Source organism: Lactuca virosa, chromosome 1 (assembly GCF_052849685.1).
Source record: "Lactuca virosa cultivar CGN04683 chromosome 1, Lactuca_virosa_CGN04683_v6, whole genome shotgun sequence".
Lineage (NCBI taxonomy): Eukaryota > Viridiplantae > Streptophyta > Magnoliopsida > Asterales > Asteraceae > Lactuca > Lactuca virosa.
This window is the reverse complement of record NC_136426.1, coordinates 95,512,229-95,532,331: the sequence shown is the minus strand read 5'-3', so window position 1 is coordinate 95,532,331 and position 20,103 is coordinate 95,512,229. Positions and strand designations below refer to the sequence as shown.

General features: G+C 33.0%; 2 protein-coding genes across 2 annotated transcripts; one reads left to right on the top strand and one right to left on the bottom strand.

The window, feature by feature from the left end:
• Positions 1 to 1,798: 1,798 nt before the first annotated feature.
• Positions 1,799 to 6,188, bottom strand: LOC145117342 (protein FAR1-RELATED SEQUENCE 5-like). Its single transcript, XM_079053642.1, has 8 exons — positions 6,175 to 6,188; positions 5,785 to 5,963; positions 4,236 to 4,932; positions 3,579 to 3,803; positions 3,452 to 3,464; positions 2,624 to 3,193; positions 2,328 to 2,388; positions 1,799 to 2,268 (listed from the first exon to the last, which is right to left on the bottom strand). The coding sequence occupies exons 1-8, from the start codon at positions 6,186 to 6,188 to the stop codon at positions 1,799 to 1,801; spliced, it is 2,229 nt and encodes a 742-aa protein (XP_078909768.1).
• Positions 6,189 to 7,404: 1,216 nt separating this feature from the next.
• Positions 7,405 to 9,282, top strand: LOC145105671 (uncharacterized). The gene is made up of 5 exons (XM_079042753.1): positions 7,405 to 7,586; positions 7,939 to 8,016; positions 8,148 to 8,302; positions 8,380 to 8,438; positions 8,955 to 9,282. The coding sequence occupies exons 2-5, from the start codon at positions 7,946 to 7,948 to the stop codon at positions 9,162 to 9,164; spliced, it is 495 nt and encodes a 164-aa protein (XP_078898879.1). The 5' UTR covers positions 7,405 to 7,586; positions 7,939 to 7,945; the 3' UTR covers positions 9,165 to 9,282.
• The last annotated feature ends 10,821 nt before the right edge of the window (positions 9,283 to 20,103 follow it).

Genomic DNA, 20,103 nt, shown 5'->3' with positions numbered 1-20,103 from the left:
TATAAATAAATCACATGTGATTACATAAAAATAATCACATGTGATTATACATTTGAATAAACATTTCAAATCATATCTGATTATACATTTGAATTAAAAAATAATGAAAACATTATTTCATATTTGTAATCACATGTGATTATGTAAATATTAATAATATCTTTTTATGTTTAATTTTATGTGGTTAACTTTCTTATTTTTTTATTGTTCTTAATTTTCAGAAAAAATACTTCTTGAGATATCTGCATGAAATAAATCATCCAAATGTTATGCCCTTCAAGATCCAAATATCAAACCACAAATACCAGATCTGTTATGTAAAACTAAACATAACAAAAGAGACTGTGGAATATTTGTGATGAGATACATGGAAACGTATATGGCTCAACCAGAATACAAAACTGGATTCCCAAAGGAAGGAGCTCAAGATGCACTGCTTGATTTGGTGAGAACCAAATATGCTCATGCATTTATAAATTATGAGATTAATTTGATGAATGATGATGTCATGGAACTTGCAAGTGAGTACAACAAACAAAATAAAGAGAAGAAAGAAAGCGATCAAAGAAATGCTTGTGCAGAAATCCATCAAAGGTTGAGTGATTGCCTATAAGGATAATGGAAGTCAAAGTGGTGAATGAGAAGATGAAGATGTGGGAAGAGGTTTGATGCGAAGGGAGGTTTGATGCGATGGTCAAGATTCAAATACTGAAGTTTGAAAGACTGTCTGTAAATGGATGATTTGATTGTTTGCTTATTTAGATAATGTTTAGTTTTCAATTACATGAATGCTTGCTAGTTTATTAAGACAATATATGATATCATGGATTTGTGAAAATTAATATAGATAAGTATTTTAACTGTAAATTAAAGTTTACAGAATATTTCATTTTAAATCACATATGACTTTGATATTTCGAACAGTTATAAAATGCCTTGTTCTTTGTACAATAAGATGTGATGTCGACAATCACATGTGATTAGAAAAATAATCAACTATGATCATTGTATGGTTTATACTTCAACCACATATGATTATTATGTGCAATATATACATACACAAAAAGAAAAATCACATATGATTAAATATGTACACATTATAAAAATAATACTTATATTATCATATGTAATATAGTTAGATTATCATGTGAAAATATGATATTATAAAATCACATGTGATTATATATGTATATAAAAACATATGATATTATAAAATCACATATGACTTTGATATTTCTAACAGTTATAAAATGCCTTGTTCTTCGTACAATAAGATGTGATATCGACAATCACACGTGATTATATACGTAATCACGTGTGATTAGAAAAATAATCACATGTGATTAGAAAAATAATCAAATATGATCATTGTATATTTTCTACTTCAACCACATATGATTATCATGTGATTAGAAAAATAATATCGTATGTGCAATATATACATACACAAAAAGAAAAATCACATATGATTAAACATGTACACATTATAAAAATAATACTTATATTATCATGTGTAATATACTTAGATTATCATGTGCAAATTTGATATTGTAAAATCACATCTGATTATGTATATAAAAACATATGATATTATACAATCACATGTGATTAAGATCTTTTTTTAAAAGTTTATACTTATTATATAGACAAATTATTGAAACAATTTTAGAATCACATATAATTATAAACAAACAACCAAAAAATTAAATGAGGAAAAATAAATTGAATCACAAATGATTATCATCTGTTATGAACATTGTTTACTTAAAAAATTGAAAACTAATAAAATGTCTATTCATCAATTCTGAGCATTAAATCTACTTGGACAAGTACGTCTGTTGTGTGGTTCTCTTTTACCACATAATGAGCATTTTCTGGTCTTCGTTTGAGCATTCATAACTGCTTTTTCAACTTCACCAATAAGCCTTTTCTTTCGTGATCCTTTATTATGTTGAACTTCTGGAACAAAAATCTCGACTTCTTCTGGAATAGTAACATTATAAAGTTTTTCAAGGATATCCGAATTTGTAATAGGCTTATCACTTGAACAATTACTCTTCACCTCATTCAACAAAATTTCTGTTTTTTTAGCCAAACATGCTAACTTCTGCTTATCATGTCTCACAATATCTAAAGCCTTTTCAACATTCAAAAATACTTCATTAACCAGTTTGGTAACTTCTTCATCCTCTTCATCAAAACGATCTCTCGACAACTGATAATTCAAAGATATTACATCCTTTGTCCATCGCCTAAGAATATATTGTTCTGGTATTTCATTAAATTTTTGTCCATCAATACTCTAAAAGCATGTCTACAGAGAATACCAAACTGATTAAAATGTCCACAGGTGCAACTCACTTCTTTTTCATCATATTTTAGTTCCACCTGTAACAATAAAAAATCACATATGATTATACAAATAAAAATCACAGTCTTGTTTAATCACATGTGATTAAAATGTTTTATATGCATAAAATATATCAATTACATATGATTACACACATGAAAACAATATACACACCAACGACATATGCACATTATCTTTATAATCACATGTGATTGATCAGATGATTATCATATATAAACATATATAAATGATATAAATAAAAAAATAAAATACCTTATATGTTGTTTTTACTTCGTGTTTTTGGTTCTTGTGAATAACTTTAAAAATTTCCCATCCATCTCCCTCCCCTAAATCTTTAACCTCACAAAACCAACCTCCTTTATAAATCTCCTTTTGAACTTCAAAAAAAACTTTGCTAGTATACACCTTTGCTGCATGTTGTTCTATCATACGTGGTGACCTCCAACAATACTTTGCTCCCTTGGTCTTACGATTAAGTTTACGTTGTGTATAACGTTGTTTTTTAATGGCAGCGTTATAATTCATCATGAAATTTAGAAAGAAATTTTCAGTTTCTGAATATGTATTGAAAAATGAATTGATACTCTCAGACCTTGATGTTGTCTTCATCAACCCACACCTTGGAAAATCATTGAAATATGCAGGTACCCATGCTTCCTTATTTTCAAAAATATCTTTAAACCATTTCTCATCTTCAAGATTAAATTCTTTCATCAAAAGTTCCCAACTCCTCTCGAAAATATGACGCTCGATATAAATGTCCCAAACAAGTTTATTGAACCTTTTCTTGAAATTCGTGTTTTTAAGAAATTCCACAGATAGCTGTAATAATCACATGTGATTCAAACATTATAAATTAATATTTAAATATAAAGGTAAAAATCACATCACATAACTTTAAATCCTTTAATCATATCTAATTATAAATGTAATCACATATGATTTCGAATAATCATGTGTTTTTATACTCATAATCATTTATGATAGAATAAACATATGATTTAGACAATCACATCTGATTACAATATTGAAACAAAATCACATATGATTTAAATATGTAAACATTAGAAAACAAATCACATATAATTCAAATCTGTTCAAATTGAAAAATCATATGTGATTTAAAAATATATCCTATGTAAAATCACATGTGATTTAAAAAAAATGTACCTTTTTTGGCAGTTTCTTCATGATATGCTACATGTACAATCTGTGCTTGGATTGAGAAAAAACAGACTCAACTGCTTGCTTTAATGTTGCATCTTGATCAGTTAAAACAAGAAATGGTTGCTTATTTGAATGAGCCTTCATAAATTGCTCAAGAAGCCATTTATACGAATCCACATCCTCCGTGCTTAACAACCCGGCTCCAACAGTAACAGATGATTTATGATGATCAATGACAGTGAATGGAACAAACACCAATGAATACCTATTTCATGTAATAATCAAAATAAGATTAAACATATTTATAACATAAAAATAAATAACATAAGAATACTTGATAATAAATGATAAATCACATATGATTATAATCAAAATCAAATTACAAATACTTGATGAGAAATTATTCAATCACATATGATTACAATCATCATCACATCAGTATATGATCAATCAGATATGATTATAATCATAATCAAAATACCATACATGTTTAGCATTAGTCAATCATATATCATTACAATAATAATCACATTAGTATAATTATTGAAAAAATATAAATCACATCTGATTATAAACATAAATACATAAAAAAAACTTACTTATTTGTACGAAATGTTGCATCAAGTGACATAACATCTCCAAATTCACTGTAGTATGCTTTATCTGTTTCATCGGCCCAAAACATTGCATTTAATACATTATTCTCATCACATCTATAAAAAACGAATAATTCGGATAGTTGTTTTTCCGATCATTCATCTTGTTCACAATAAGTTGAGCATCTCTGAATCCAATAATTGAGCCCATATCCCTCTTAAAATTTCTGTAATCTACAGCCTTGCCCCTTACATATTGAAACCCACCTTTCAAAGTTGATTTCAGTTTGTAAGCTTTTGTAGCACCCACTTTTGCAGTAGACGCCCGAACAATGAAATCCTTGTCAGAGTATGAAAGACTCCTTGTACTTTTCAAATGAAATGTATCTTCAAGCTCGTGGTTGTGATTTTCTTGAAACTTATCAAACTTATACTCACTTGTTCCTTTGACACGTTTCACAATAATTTTAGCTTTACAATCTGTAACCCTGTAGATTGTATTATGTTCTGTTGGATTCAATTTTGGTTTACCCATCCTGTTACAAACCAAAAACCTATGCTTTGTTATATCACCAACTTTCCTTAATGTGTTCAAACGAACATCAAAACCAGCTTTCTCTGCATATCTTTTATAAAAATTAATTCCCTCATCGACATCTTTGAACCTCATTTCCTTAGTAGGTTTAAACTCTACAGAAACATCTTGTTTGATATCATGTAGAGCCTCTGACAAATAAAACTCTAATACACAACTTGAACTATTTGAATTTCCATTATTAAAAGAATTAGAACAGTCACCTGTATGATCGAATATAGAAAACATTTTAATAATATATTATTATAAAATAAACAATTGAATATACATAAATCAAAACAATATAAAATCACATGTGATTAATAATGAATTTGTTATATAATCATATATGATTAAAATAAATAATTGAACATATATAAAAAAAATGGATAATCAGATATGATTAACACTATATTAAACATAATTATAAAAAAAACTAATTAATAATTACAAAAGATTAACAAAACAGATTAAATCAACAATAATGAATTCCTTATAATCACATCTGATTATCTAAGGAATTCATTATTAATCAAATGTGATTGTATAAGGAATTCATTATCAATCACATGTGATTGTACATTACATACATTGATATATATTCAATTCTAAAAAAACATTAGTAATAAACTACTAATTAATAATCACATAAGATTAACAAAAAAGTTTAAATCAACAATAATGAATTACTTATAATCACATGTGATTATATAAAGAATTCATTATTAATCAAATGTGATTGTATAAGGAATTCATTATCAATTACATGTGATTGTACATTACCTACATTGATATATATTCAATTCTAAAAAACATTAATAATGAACTACTAATTAATAATCACATAAGATTAACAAAAAAGATTAAATCAACAATAATGAATTACTTTATAATCACATGTGATTATATAAGGAATTCATTATTACTCCCATGTGATTGTATAATGAATTCATTATCAATCACATGTGATTGTACATTACATACATTGATATATATTCAATTCTAAAAAACATTAATAATTAAAAAAAATTGATATATAATAATAAAAAAATAAATAAGTATTTAAATTTTTTTACCTGAAACACTAAAGTTTTGGATTTGATGACTTGAATGTTCAAAATCTTCATCCATATAGTTTGTGATTTGATGACTTGAATGTTCAACATCTTCATTAACTTCTTCATTACTAATTTCATTTTCATTTATGAAGAAATTAACATTATGGCTTGTAAAAGACGTTATGAAACAACAGAACCTGTCATTAACAACATAAATAACTATTATTACAAAATATATTAATAATATATGATTTAAAAAACTATAACATATAATTTCAGAAAAATTTATGATTATAACATATATCAATCATATGTGATTTTAAAAATATATGACTAAAACATTTATGATTATAACATATATTAATCATATATGATTGAAAGAATTGTATTATACTTTATAACAAATACAAGATTTTTGTCATCGTCAAATCAGACCCTACTTATTAAAAAAATTCTAAGAGGACTTTCATCAAACAGTTGGTGTGCAACACAAAAAACTCCAAATCAATGTGAAATATCAGTACATAATGATCCCGTTTTCATTCAAACACACAAATCACAAATTAAATTACCAGTGAAACGAAATCGGAGAGGATAAGATAGGGGCGGTATCCGATAACTTCGTTTTCCGAATAGTTGATTTTGTATCCTTCTATTTCAGATCTGGTGTAAACAAATCTGGTAGGTGATGAAACAATATAAGAGAGTAAAGGAGAGGGATGTGGTTGCCGAAAAGGCGGTTTCACGACTGATTCAAGGAGGTGGTACAGGAAGGCGTTTCAAGAAGATGAAAGCCGGAAAAAAGATATTTTCTGACGATAATACGAGTGGAGATGGAGGGAGAGGAAACAGTTGGCCGATTCAGGCGAGTGTCCGACGATTACGACGATTCCGACGACGGACGCTCACTCCGGTAATGGTTCGGTGGTCTAATTGGGTGGTGCAAGTTCAAAAACGACTGAGAGACGTCATAGTAGGTGGGGCCTTTTGTATTAGTCTAATTAAAAAATGTTCTCAAATGTTCTCAGGGGAAAAATGTTCTCATTGGAACATAACTCTCTCTCTCTCTCTCTCTCTATATATATATATATATATATATATATATATATATATATATATATATATATATATATATATATATATATATTTGTGGTAACATGTGTGATTTTGTTAGCTTTCCAATTTTCCAGTCCAGTAGTGTTTAATGAAATAATGAAACACATTGATGTAGATATGTGCTTTATTCGTGAAAATGTAGCTGATGGTGTATTGTATTCAAGGTGGTTTAAATTAATACTCAACATCAAAGAAACTATAGAAGCCTCGAATGTATTTCATCATACTTTTTGAACCGACGTGTTGAAATTAACTTGAAGGAGGGTGTTGGAAATATTGGAGTATTGCATCAAAATTGCTGTTTTTGTTTTTATGTAGCATGTTTTTGTTTTTATGTAGGAAAATTGCTGTTGGGTAAAAGTTGACAAAAAGGCTAAAAGTGAAGGGACTAAATTGTTGAGTCATTGAGTGACGTGGCAAAGTGGATTTGCATATAAAATCGAACTTCCGTCCTTTTCTTTCTACCCTTCGTCTTTTCGGTAAGAAACCCTTTTTATGATTTTCTATTAATATGAAAGAAGACGACGATTCTGGTTTTTCTAATTTCACCGATGTTGAAGCAGAGCATCAGCGGCATGTCTGGTAGAAGAAGGAACAGGAAAAAGAAAGCGAATGCGGTCTCTGTGACGGTGGTGGGGAAGGGTTCCGACAATATAACCGGGGATCAGGAATTGATTGCGTCCGCTGCTGTTGAGAAGATTCAGGTTAGTGAACCTCCATTTTTGATAACTTTTAACATTCATAGAATTTAGTTAATTAGCGATGAAACTTCCCAGACTCGTTCTGGACATCCAGTATAGTATTAAATGCTCTATTCATATCAGACTCGCTCTGGTGTGTGTTTTGTGGCATCTACTCTCATCTGGCTTAATCTCTCAAATAATATCCATATGGGAAGATGTTATGGCTTTGTGTAATTGTAAAAAACGAACACGTAAAACGTACATCTGAAATCATCATATGGCTTTGTTCTGTCATCTTAGAAGTATTGATCCAGTTTTCTTTTAAAATTTAGTTTCATAATCCAAAACTGATAGTTTTCCTTGAATGTGGAAGATATTTGATGAGGCTTCTCATTCTAACAATGATGATCTGGAGAAGGGTGATATGTCATTCGCAGGTGGTAGTAGCCAGGTAAGAGTCTGCAATTAGTTCATCTAATCCAACCCTTTTGCAGAAATTTATTTAGATCACTTTATTTTGCATTGCTATAGATGATTTTGGTGCCAATAATAAATTTGATCTTGTTGTATGAGTTATGCTAGTGTTGTTGCTAATTCTGGAAGTGAAGCCCCTCCTCCTGCATCTGAAAAGAGTGAAAACGGATTTGTAAATAAGTTGGAAGTGGATTTACGTGGACAGCGTGTAGAAGAGGGAATTGAGTATTTGAAAAATTACCTTGTATTAGGTGCATTTGGGGGTAAGTATGTATCTATTTCATTGTAATAATGTATATGCTTTTGGTTTTGATTGTCTCTTAATTGATTAAGTCTACAGATGTTGACTATATCCGAGTCATCACTGCAAGGCGGGGCCTATCCGAGCTACAACAGGCCGTATGCAGTCTAATCATTTCTTTTTTATTAAATAAACTAGTTGTGAGACCCGTATATTATACGGGTTGATTAAAACATAATGTTAAATAGGAGCGATTAAATGAGAAGTTTATTTGAATTTGAAATATGAAATAAGTGAAAATTATGAGAAAAAAAAACATGCAAAAAATAAATTAATTAAAATTATGTGTTTAATTGTCAGATCCGTGTACTAAACGAGTTATTATAACAAAATGTTAAATACAAAGGTTTGAAGTGTAAATTTATTTGAAATTGAAATTTCAAATTTCAAATTAATAGTCATTATGGTAGGTTTAATTTATGGAAACTAAATTAATGATATATTGGAAATGAATAATGAAGTAATGACAAGTGGAAAATAAATATATCTCAAAATTATGACAAAATGATATGTGGCCAATTGAATGAGAGAATGACAAGTGGCAATAAAATTTTCATTTATTAGGGTAGATATATTTTTGTAACTTAAGATGTGGGATTTGATGTTTTTTGCAGATTTGTGATCTCTTAGACGAACAAGGTATCAAGTGGGAGTTTGAAAATAGAAACCTCATGATGACATTTGGCAGGCAGAAGAAAGAGTTGGATTTGGTGGAATCTGATAGAAATTTAAAGTGTATCGGGAACAGAGTCAGAATAGTGAATGGACGTGTAGTGGTTTTTAAAGCTGATCATCAAAGTGTTATCGATGATCTTTTGAGGTAGTAAGTAGTTGATGTTGTAAATAAAAAAAGATTCATAGGAAAACTGATTTGCCACTTGTTGAGAGATTTTCCTTATCACCAGAAGGTGTTTCTGGATTAGTGGATTTTCTTCACTTGCATCTTCCTTTATAGTCTTCTTCAATTAATGTTTTCCTGATTCACTCCCCTTCAGTTGTAAAATCAATCATTATAACCCACAGATTTATTATGAAAAATCGGAAACCATGTCTCCAGAGTTGATGCTCTAGCATGCTTCTGATCTCTCAATTTAGGTATGTTGATTTAGGTTTTACTCTTTTCTTTACTACTCGGACGTTTTTGGTTTGTCTATTTAGGTTTTCTCTAAGTTCTTCATGGAAACTTACTTTCTCATTAAAAGGTTATAAGAGATGATGAAGATATCGGTTTGAAGCTTGATTTAAGTTTTATTTTTTTCATCCAAAGGTTATCTCGATTTAGGCGTCTGTTGTATTAATTTCGAGTTTGATAATAACTTGATTTATTTTATAGGATTGAAGCTTTTAGTTTTATTTCAAGTTTGACAATAACTTGATTTATTTTATACAGCAAGTGATGTCTTTACAGCAGTAACTTCTACCTCAGCTTAATCAGTCGCAATCTAACTTTGTAAGTGGAAATGATTTTTTTACTATTTTTTCTTGTAACTGCTTTGATTTCCACTGGTTTAAACCAGTGTCTTCTAAATGTTTTGGAAAAACTAGAACGTAAAATTACCAAAAAAATAGCATGTCTTAGGTTTAAGTTAGACTATATTACATTTTCGGTTCCACTTAAAGCTGATTTTTGCAATTTTGTCCCAAAAGTATCATCAAGTTCTTGCAATCTGTTATACCCTTTATACATCTATCTGGAGATGGTAACAGGGTCCATTTATACATTATTATTAAACAAAGACCATTGCTATAATTATTTATGCGTTATTACAACTGCAATTATTTTATTTTTTGAAATAAGACAACTAATTTGCTTCAATTCAATTGTAAATTTTAGCATTTCACAAAGTAAATTTTAGCAGTTCATCTTCACCTCGTGATTCTTTTGTCACTCCTACATCCCACTAACCTACCATTTAATTACTGTTTACGATGAATTTGATAATGTTAATGATTTGGGTTCTTTATTTATGGAAAGTTAGCAAAAACAAGATCTCTTTACATGATGGGGTTTTCTAAACCAACAATTGTTTTCTATATTCCGCTCTGGTTAACTACAAAATCTAAAAGAAACAAAGAGGTTTCATAGGGTTTTTTGGTTCTACATTCTTAGCTTTTTGTGATTATCTTGCTTACAAGAGTAGTTAAGGGTGCGTTTAGTTGCGGAAAAATGAGCCGTTTTCCGGAAAAAATTTCCAAGAAAAATGAGAATTTTGAAAACGCATTTAGTTCGTCTATTTTTCTAAAATTTTCACGGAAAATGAAAATTTTCCGTTTTCTAAAATTACAAATAAGTTTGAAATTTTTGAAAAACCGATAATCATTATTTTCCACATTTTTCTAATTCTAAAATCTTTCTAAAATATAAACACTCACTCCCACCCCATCCACCTCTACCTACCCTCACCTTAATACCCCCAACCCACCACACCCCTACCTACCACCACTGCCCGCCGCCACTGCCCCCACCACCGTCACCGTCCCCACGCCCACCCTACCACCGCTACCATTTTCTAAAAATGAAATCTGATAGAAAAACACACATCTAAACGCGTTTTCTAATTTTCTAAAACTGAAAATGAAAAAGTTTTAACTAAACGCGTTTTCTAAATTTTCCAATGAAAACCGAAAACGAAAAACGAAAATTGAAAAAGGAAAAGGAAAAACGGAAAATGAAAACTGTTTTTCCGTAACTAAACGCAACCTAATTTGCGAGAAATTCAATCAATTATTATATAATATGTTCATAAAAGTATGTTCCTGGTTTTTTGTATCGTTTCTTTTAAGAAAATGGTGGGAATCTTTGATACAAAGAACTTTCATAGGTGTATTGGTATGGCTTATGTATTTGTTTGATAATGCATATTTATTAATCATTATGATTTGTAATTTATTTTAGACAAAATTACAAAAATGGTCCTTGTGATTTGCCGAAAATCACAAAGTCAGTCCTTACTAATTTTTTTGATGCAAATGATCCTTATAGTTTGCAAAACTTGCAAAGATGACCATTTTACTAACACCGTTAGTATTAAGTCGTTAGGGACTAAATCTGTAAATGCATTTTTATCTTTTCAAGTATAAAGGGACTGAATTCGTGACATTTGATAAACCACAAAGACCATTTTTGTAATTTGTCTTAAAAAAACTTTTTTTAATAAAACAAAATATATTTTTAGTCGTATTGTAAAAAAATTATAAACAATTTGTTTGTTTTTACGTATTTGTTTTACGTAAAATAATTTCTTATGTATTTAAAAAAAATAAGTTTTCGTATAATATATTATTACATTGCTATAATCCTAAAACATATTTTTACGTTTTCATATAAAATAAGTTTTTTTTTCTTTCACATAGAAAAAATAATTCGTATTAAATTTATGTAAAATATGTTTTTTTATATATTTAAAAAATATGTTTTCGTATAAAATGTTATTAGATTGTTATAATCCGAAAATATACTTTTAAATACATAAAAAACGTAATAACATTATTATACAAAAACGTAATCCTAAAAAACATAAAAAAAGTTTTTTGTATATATTTATTTTATGTGAAGTATGTTTTTTATGCATTTAAAAAATACATTTTCGTATAATACGTTATTGCGTTATAATCCTAAAATATACTTTTACGTTATCTTAATGTCTTTAGTTGATTTAAAGCGAATATGCAAATATTTTTTTACGTAAACACATTAACGTGATAACATATTGTATGATAAAGCATTTTTATGTTATGTTAACGTCTTTAGTTTGTATATATATATATATATATATATATATATATATATATATATATATATATATATATATATATATATATATATATATATATATATATATATATATATATATGTGTGTGTGTGTGTGTGTGCGCGCCGTTTTGCTTTGATCCTAAAACATATTTTTATGTTATGTTTTAAGATCATATCAATGTAATAACATACTATACGAAAACGTATTTTTTTTAAAATACATAAAAATGTATATTTTACGTTAACACGTAAAAAAACATATATACGAGGATATTTAAATACGTAAAAACAAAAGGTAGGAGGATATTTAATTTTTTTTTCGTATAATATGTGATTGCTTTTTTTAGGTATTTAAAAGTATATATTTTCGGATTATAACAATGTAATAACATATTATACGAAAGCATATTTTTTAAATACATAAAAACGTATAGTTTACGTAAAACGAATACGTAAAAAAACATATAAATTGTTTGTAATTTTTTTACAATACGCTAAAAATATATTGTTTTATTAACTTTTTTTTGTAAAAATAAGTTTTTTTAAAGATTTTATTATTAATTTATTTACGATTTATAATATTAATTAGTTTTCGAAAATATAAAACAAGTGTTACTCTAGCCTAGTTGGTTAAGGTTTGGTTGATGAATGGTGAGGGGGACCAAGTCCAAAGTTCCAATCATACTCTTCTCATTTTCTATCATTTATATTATTTTATGACAAATTACAAATATGGTCCATGTGGTTTATCAAATGTCACAAATTCAGTCCCTTTTAACCTTGAAAAAATGAAAATGTTCTTATAGATTCAGTCCCACCCTAACGGCGTTAGTAAAAAGGGCCATCCTTGCAAGCTTTGCAAACAATAAAGACCATTTGCATAAAAAATCAGCAGAAACTGACTTTGTGAATTTTGGCAAACCATGGGGACCATTTTTGTAATTTTGTCTTTATTTTATCTTTTTTTATGTTGATGTAGGTTGCTTATATACCATATTTATTTTAAATAGAATAATACTATATTCATGATTTGATTTTCTATGATTTTTTTTTCATTTTTCTAAATTTGATATTTTGTTGTACCACGTGATTTTTATTACCAACAACCAACAATTTAGATATATAGAAAGTTGTTTATATATTTGAACCGATTTACATGTTAATTCAAATTAACCATTATATAGTTACATACAAAATTTCTACATATCTTTAGTGTTGTAAAACTCGTTGAGTTGTCCGATTAATCGGTTGAATACTCCCTACTCGACTAGCGAGTAGTGTTGACAAACTCGACCAACTCAGTGATTAATATGTATAATATAATTAATGATTTATTACTTAACATACACACATGTGATTATTACTACATATATATCTTAAATTTTTAGTAATTATTCACGAAGTAAGATCATTTTGTGTTTTTCAGTTTTTGTGTATTCACATGTATCTAATTTTGTTATATATTTCAATCAACTTATGGTTTTAATTTATGATTTTTACATATATAATTTTTCTAAAAATATTTCTACATGAATTACCAAATCCAAATACTCCCCGAATACTTATGAGTATTCGCTACTCAGTAGTCAGCCGAACACGTACCGAATAGCGAGTTCTACAACCATGTCTATCTTTAAAAATAACTCTTTGTAAATTTATGATTATTTTAACGTTTTTTAAAGTTTCAATATTGGTGTCCCTAAAAGTTGTAATAAGATCACTAAGGGTAATGATATGTTGTTTATATTCAATCGTTTCTATAATTCATTAATAATTATGACTTTTTCCTATAGAAAATTATTTAACCTTGTAATTCTCCCACATGCTATAAGCTAGTTTTAAATAAGTAACCTTACCCCCATCCCACCTACTTTGGTTTTTTCTTTAGGAGGAAAAAGAACCAGAAACAAAAATGTGCGTGTGTATGTTGTGAGTCGACGACGAGAGAAAGAAGAGGCCAATGGCCTTTCATGGACGATGATGATAGTGCAACCAAATAGGTTGGCCCTCACCTTTTATGTGTGCGATAAAGAGACGAAGATATCGGAGAAAAAGAACACGAAGGTTAGAGCAATGCTCGCTGATGCTACTGGCGGGCTTGGATGTGGTCATGGGGTTGTAAAGCCGGATAACAACGACATATATGGTGCAAGTGTGGGTTGGTTGTAGTCGGACTCCGCTATTGTCAACCTTGAACCTCCAGTAGTTTCTATTATGGAGTCAATTTTTAACGGCTATTGCAAACCCTAGATTGGTTATATTGATTGGGACTCATAAATTGTTAACACAATATTAACATATTGCAAATTCATAGTGTTTTCATCACATGAAGGTATTACCATGAAATGATTAACATATGTTTGACTAATTGATTAAGAAGTATGAGTTTGACGAGTTCTTGAAAGATCAAATCAATGACCTAGCTGACGAGTATGGTGGTTCAATAGAGAATCGTTGCAGATTTGCCTTAGAAGTAGTGGAAATCAATGTAAACGAGATTGGGACAAATAGAGTTGGAATCACGCTTTCACCATTTGCGAACTACCTAGATTCAAGATATTCAAATATCTTTAACACGTCATTCATAAATTTGTGCAACTAATGTGTAAATGTGTGTTAATGAAGACTTTTAGGCCTTTTTTTCCCTTGTACCGATTCTTTTATGGGAAATTGAGTATTCTAACATATATAAATGACTATTTTAATAATAATAACCAACTCTTTTTTTGTATTATTATTATTATTATTTTGTAAAATGACCACTTTCTCCGGAATAAAGCATTCTGGAGTCGAGGTATTCATTCCGGAGCTTTTAGTCCGAAACAAAAACTGTCTTACATTCTGGAGTTCCAATCCGGAGTACGAATCTCCGAAACAAAAATCTAAGTACGATTGTCAGTTTCAAACTTTGATGTGACAATATGGAGTCATGGACACATATTCCAGATACACATTCCAAAAAGACATTCCGAATTACAAAAAGACTTTATTTTTCGTCACCTATATATAAATGATACCCTATGTACTTAGACGCTTACTTCGGATCATCCGTAAGTATCTCGTATAACTAATTATTATGCTTTAAGTGTAAATTATATTTATATTCATAGTCGATGGTGTCTACGCTCTGTTTATTGGATGGTGACCAAAGAGAACTTGACTCTATCCGGGTTGACAAGGAATAGGTCCATGGTGTCTACGCTCTGTTTATTGGGTGGTCGGTGACTATCGATTGGAGCTGTGGCATGCTGGTTTTAAAGAGGAACGAGAGCGTGATGTCATGAGCATTCATCCGAGAGTTTTTTTTTATCTTCATGCACATTGGGAAAGCTTGTTCCTGGACGAAGCACCATTTTGGAGATGATTCCCGAGCCTACACATGATCTGATTTCGCCTGCATGGTTCTTTTCTAGGGACACGTGTCCTTCTCTATCTAGCTGCACTTTCCTTTTTTCTAATTGTGCAGCTTTGGCATTGGTCCTCCCGGCTTCTGGAGGATTGCACAGGATGGTCCTGTACGAGAGCTAATCTGAGCAAGCTATGAGCCAATTGGGAGTCTCCTCGACATTTTCGATCTACTGCTTGTTGATGTTTCTTCCCAGGAGGGCTTTACCCGGCGTCTTATTGGTCTGACTGTCAAAAGATGCTGAGACCAACCTGTTGGGGGTGCTGGTACTTGCGATCTCCTCTCTAGGGGTCTGTCTGACCTTAGAATTCATGTGTGGGCATGTCAGCTCCTGATCTGTTTCCTAGTGTCTATGTCCCTTCTGGTCTTTGGCCTTAGGAGTGACACTGACCCGGAAGACGGTGATTAGAGATTCACTAAGGGCTGGAGGGTTTATCGCTTCAACTTCCTATGCTTGGCGAAGGCATGTTCTAGGTCCTTATTTGTTTGTTGTATTTCTCATCATGAGGTGCTCTTGAACCTTGTTCCGACTTGGGGTAATTTTTTTCTGGTCATTCAAGAATTTGCCTTCCTCTTCCTTGAAAATTGATTCGCCTGAACTTAGCGTCATTTGCGTTTTTGTCGGGATCTGAAAAGTTCTTTTGGTGGCGCAGAGCAGCATTGTCTTGTTCAGGTTAGAGTAGTTAATGTGTTTCTGCTGTAACTTGTTGTGCTTTCTTTCCATCATACGGTTTGCGACCCGTCAAGGGGAGACTAGTTCCCACCGGGGGGGGGGGGGTGCTTGCACCTACTAACCTTATAGTTTTGAGGCTTTGTTGTCTTGCTCTTCTCACCTACTTCCCCCCTTTTGTTCTTCGATTGGGATTCACACTAGTTCTAAGGCAGTGACGGCCTGGTAGTGGCGGCGTACACGTGGGTTGATGGCAACGATGGTGGCTGATCCAGTGCCCGTGCTAAACTTCATGGTGTCGTGGATCGTCGATGGTATGGCCTGTAGTTGGAAGAGCGCGGTCGTTCGAGCAGGATGTCGTGTTATGCCGGGAAGCGTACTACTGAGAACTTTATCGTGTGTGACCTTGTTTCTCCCGTCATGACTGATTATAGTAAGGAGAAGATGTATGGTACCTAGTGGCCATAAGTTATGCCATGTAAACCCTATGAGTGGGTCGGCGGTTGGAGGTGTTAAGACTTCCTTCCACGAGGTTGGCAATTGTTGGAAATAGTGCTCATAAAGGATGTCGGTACCACTGTCGTTGTCTAACGTAGACGAGGTTGATTTGCATTTGGCATATGCAGGCAGTTATCAGGAGTAGATCCCTGGGGTTCCATCCCGACATCCTTGGATCTTCTGAAGAAAAATTAATATTGAGGATGTTTTTAGATAGTACCTCAATGTCATCATCCGTTTTGCAGCTCCAGTTTCTCTTACGGGGCCTTGTGATGGTAATTATCTCCTCCTTAACTTGGAGCTTGTCAGAATCCTTCCAAGCTCGGGTGTTCCACTAATCAGCGTCAAACTTGGATCTCAAGTCCTTTCCGATGTTGGAGAGGTCGCCTGTTAGCTGTTTTTCTTCTACTTCTTTCCTTAGCACCCTGCAATCGCCGATATCATGAGTTTTAGTCTTGTGGTACTCACAGTACTTCCCTTTCTTTGTCCGCCTTCGGTGGCGTTTTCTCAACATCGTGTACTTCAGCCTGATGGCTCCGGGACTCGTCTTTGCCAAACAAACGAAATCTGCACGACAGGTGTCGAGAGTGCCGGTTGTGTTTTTCATGGCTCCCATCATGGCATTCTCGTTGGTTGGGGCTTAAGTGGGAGTTTTCTTCTTCTTGCTTAATGTACGCGTTTGCAACGGCCTTTAGGTTGGCTTCCTTCCTTTCATCACCATCTTCTTGTTGGATAAGGTGTCTAAGTCCATAACTATTTATGGTATGTACTTGACCCGACCCGGCATGGTCCATTTGGGTTGCATGGCATCATGCATTTGGATAGACTAAATGAGAGAAATAACACTTGTGGTTTATTAATATATTATAAGTTCTAATATATTAATAGTATTATTTAATTAATATTGATTACAAATTAATTTGGAATTAATTAAGTGATCAAAAGATGACTAATTAAATATATGGGTTGATTATGTAAATCATCCATAACTTGTATAGTGGGCTAAAAGGCTCCATGGATTATCAAGTTGGGTTAAACTCATTGGATGCTCCATGGGAGTTACAAACCCATGGGTCATGGAAATGAAGAGTCATGTCACATTAGGGTTTACATGGTGTAACCCTAGATGTGACACACTATATAATGAACATGATACTCTCCAAAATCGGCTACACTAAGAACAAGAGAGGGCAAACCGATTTTTACAAGTGTTATACATTCTCAAAGTTTATTCCAAGGCATTTGCTGTTGTGTGAAACATTTGAGGCATCACACTTGGGGTACTAGGCTTTCAAGGTTTTCAAGGAATCATAACAACTACAAGGTATGTAATTCTAGCCATCTTTTATGATTAAAGTTCCCCATGCATGCTAGATAGGTTTATGAACCTTGGAAAAAGTATTTTGCATGTATTTTAGACAAACATAGATCCAAGGTTTTCTAGGGTTGCATGTACACTTAGGGGTGTTATAAATGCTCAAACCCCATCATTTCTTTGACAAAGGGCTAGGAGTAGGCCTTAGGCGAAGACGCCAACTCTGCATGGCCCGGGACGTTGAGCGTCGCCAGAGTGAATCCATCGTAATACGCCCATATTGACTCCCCTTCTCTTTGCTTGCATACCATTATTGAGTTTGCATCTCCCTTCCCCTGCCTTAGTTGCATGAAATTGTTAAGGAAAAGTTATCATAACCGCTTGAAACTCGAGATTCTACCCGGTCGTACTTCCTTGAACCATTTCCCGGTGATTCCTGATAATGTAACAGGGAAATACATGCAAATGAATAGCTTGTCCATCCTCAGTGATGTCATCGTCCTCTTATAGGTGTCAATATGCTTGTCGAGGTCGGTTGTACCGTCATACTTGGGAATGTTTGGTATCATCACCGAGTACGGGATCTCATACTGCACGAGCTCCTAGAAAAAACAGAGTTGGTGCTTCTCACCGGGTTTTCCATGCATGGATATGGACAACCATCATACATCATAAATTTTTGAGTATAGCATGGGTTCCCGTACACTTGGTTGTACATTGTTGCTGATGGGAGCTCGATTGTGTGCTTTGCTGCAGTGGTGAGCCTGGTTCCGGCTGATGAAGCATGTTCAGGTTCGACCCCTGAGGCTGTTGAGCATGGGTATTGAGTTGCTATGTTTATGACAAGTGAGGGTTGGGTTCTTGCGACAGTGGTGCTTGGGGAATGGACCCCTGCAACTGCTAGAAATAGGGGTTGAACACCGAAGGTTGTTGAGCGAAAAGCGGAATGTGCGAAAATCTTGCTACGGGAGAGAACTGATAGCTTGAAATTGGGTATTGTGTGGAGGACAGTATGGTTCGACCCCTGAGGCTGTTGAGAATGGGTATTGAGTTGCTATGCCGATGACAAATGAGGGTTGGTTCTTATGATGGTGGTGCTTGGCGGATGGACCCCTGCAACTGCTGGAAATAGGGGTTGAACACGGGAGGTTGTTGAGCGAAAAGCGGAATGTGCGACAATCTTGCTACTGGAGAGAACTGATAGCTTGAAATTGGGTATTGTGTGGAGGACAGTATGGTTCCTGGAGACCAAGTGTTCGTCCCCGCCTGCTGCGGTAGCAATTGCGGCTGGGAAACCACCGGTTGTGACTACTGAGTCGACAGTTGTGACTGTTAGGTCGGTGGTTGCGACTATCGAGTCGTTGTCGACTGAGGCGCTGCAGTCGTGGATGTAACCGGGTGCTCTGTTATGAGGGGTGACGGTCGCCATAGGGCGGAGTTTGATGCCGCTGCGGTTCCCCTTATTGGACCTGATGCTTCTGTTGTTGGCATGTGGGTGAAGGCTTGTTCGTCTAACATAGATGGTCGTGTGTCGTTGAGCGATGGCATTGGTCTGATTGGACTCGTTTCTCCTCTGCTGGACGCCGTAGGTTCCTTTCCCGTCATCCTCGACGTCTAGAGTCGTGTCAAGATTGTGTAACCCCGAGTACACGTCCAGATGGAACCAAATGTTGTGATATGTTCTTCGAGCTTAACGTCGTCCCGGAATAGCTTTGCCTAGGTTATGTCTGAGAATCATAGCAAAGAAAGAACCGACGTCAGTCATCGTCCGGGAGGTGGTCCCAGAACGAAAGCTTTGACAGTATACTTAGTGGTCTTATGAGATAATTAGGTTTAGGTATGGGATAGAGATTGAGGCGATCCCTTCTCCTGGAGAAGAAGGGTTCATCTTATACATGTCATTTTCTACGCATGATCCCGACAAGATCTTTTGTCCCGTCTAGGGCGACAGGACGTGGAGGATTCATATTGGTGGATCGTGCAACACTAACGGTTATCTGCTATTGGTGCATAACTATCAGAGGACAACGCCCTGGGTGCTACACTTGTCGCTCTAGGGAGTGACCGATACTATTTTGGCTTATTTAAGACCTAAGTTTATCGTCCAGAATTGGACCTAG

Excerpts from the sequence above, each read along its gene's own strand:
- LOC145105671 (XM_079042753.1), top strand. The coding sequence starts at position 7,946 with ATGAGGCTTCTCATTCTAACAATGATGATCTGGAGAAGGGTGATATGT. Across the intron at positions 8,017-8,147 it reads TCGCAGGTGGTAGTAGCCAG|TGTTGTTGCTAATTCTGGAA; the intron begins GTAAGAGTCTGC and ends GAGTTATGCTAG. Across the intron at positions 8,439-8,954 it reads TATCCGAGCTACAACAGGCC|ATTTGTGATCTCTTAGACGA; the intron begins GTATGCAGTCTA and ends TGTTTTTTGCAG.
- LOC145117342 (XM_079053642.1), bottom strand. Across the intron at positions 4,933-5,784 it reads CCAAAACTTTAGTGTTTCAG|GTGACTGTTCTAATTCTTTT; the intron begins GTAAAAAAATTT and ends TCGATCATACAG. Across the intron at positions 3,804-4,235 it reads ATAGATGTGATGAGAATAAT|GTATTCATTGGTGTTTGTTC; the intron begins GTATTAAATGCA and ends TACATGAAATAG.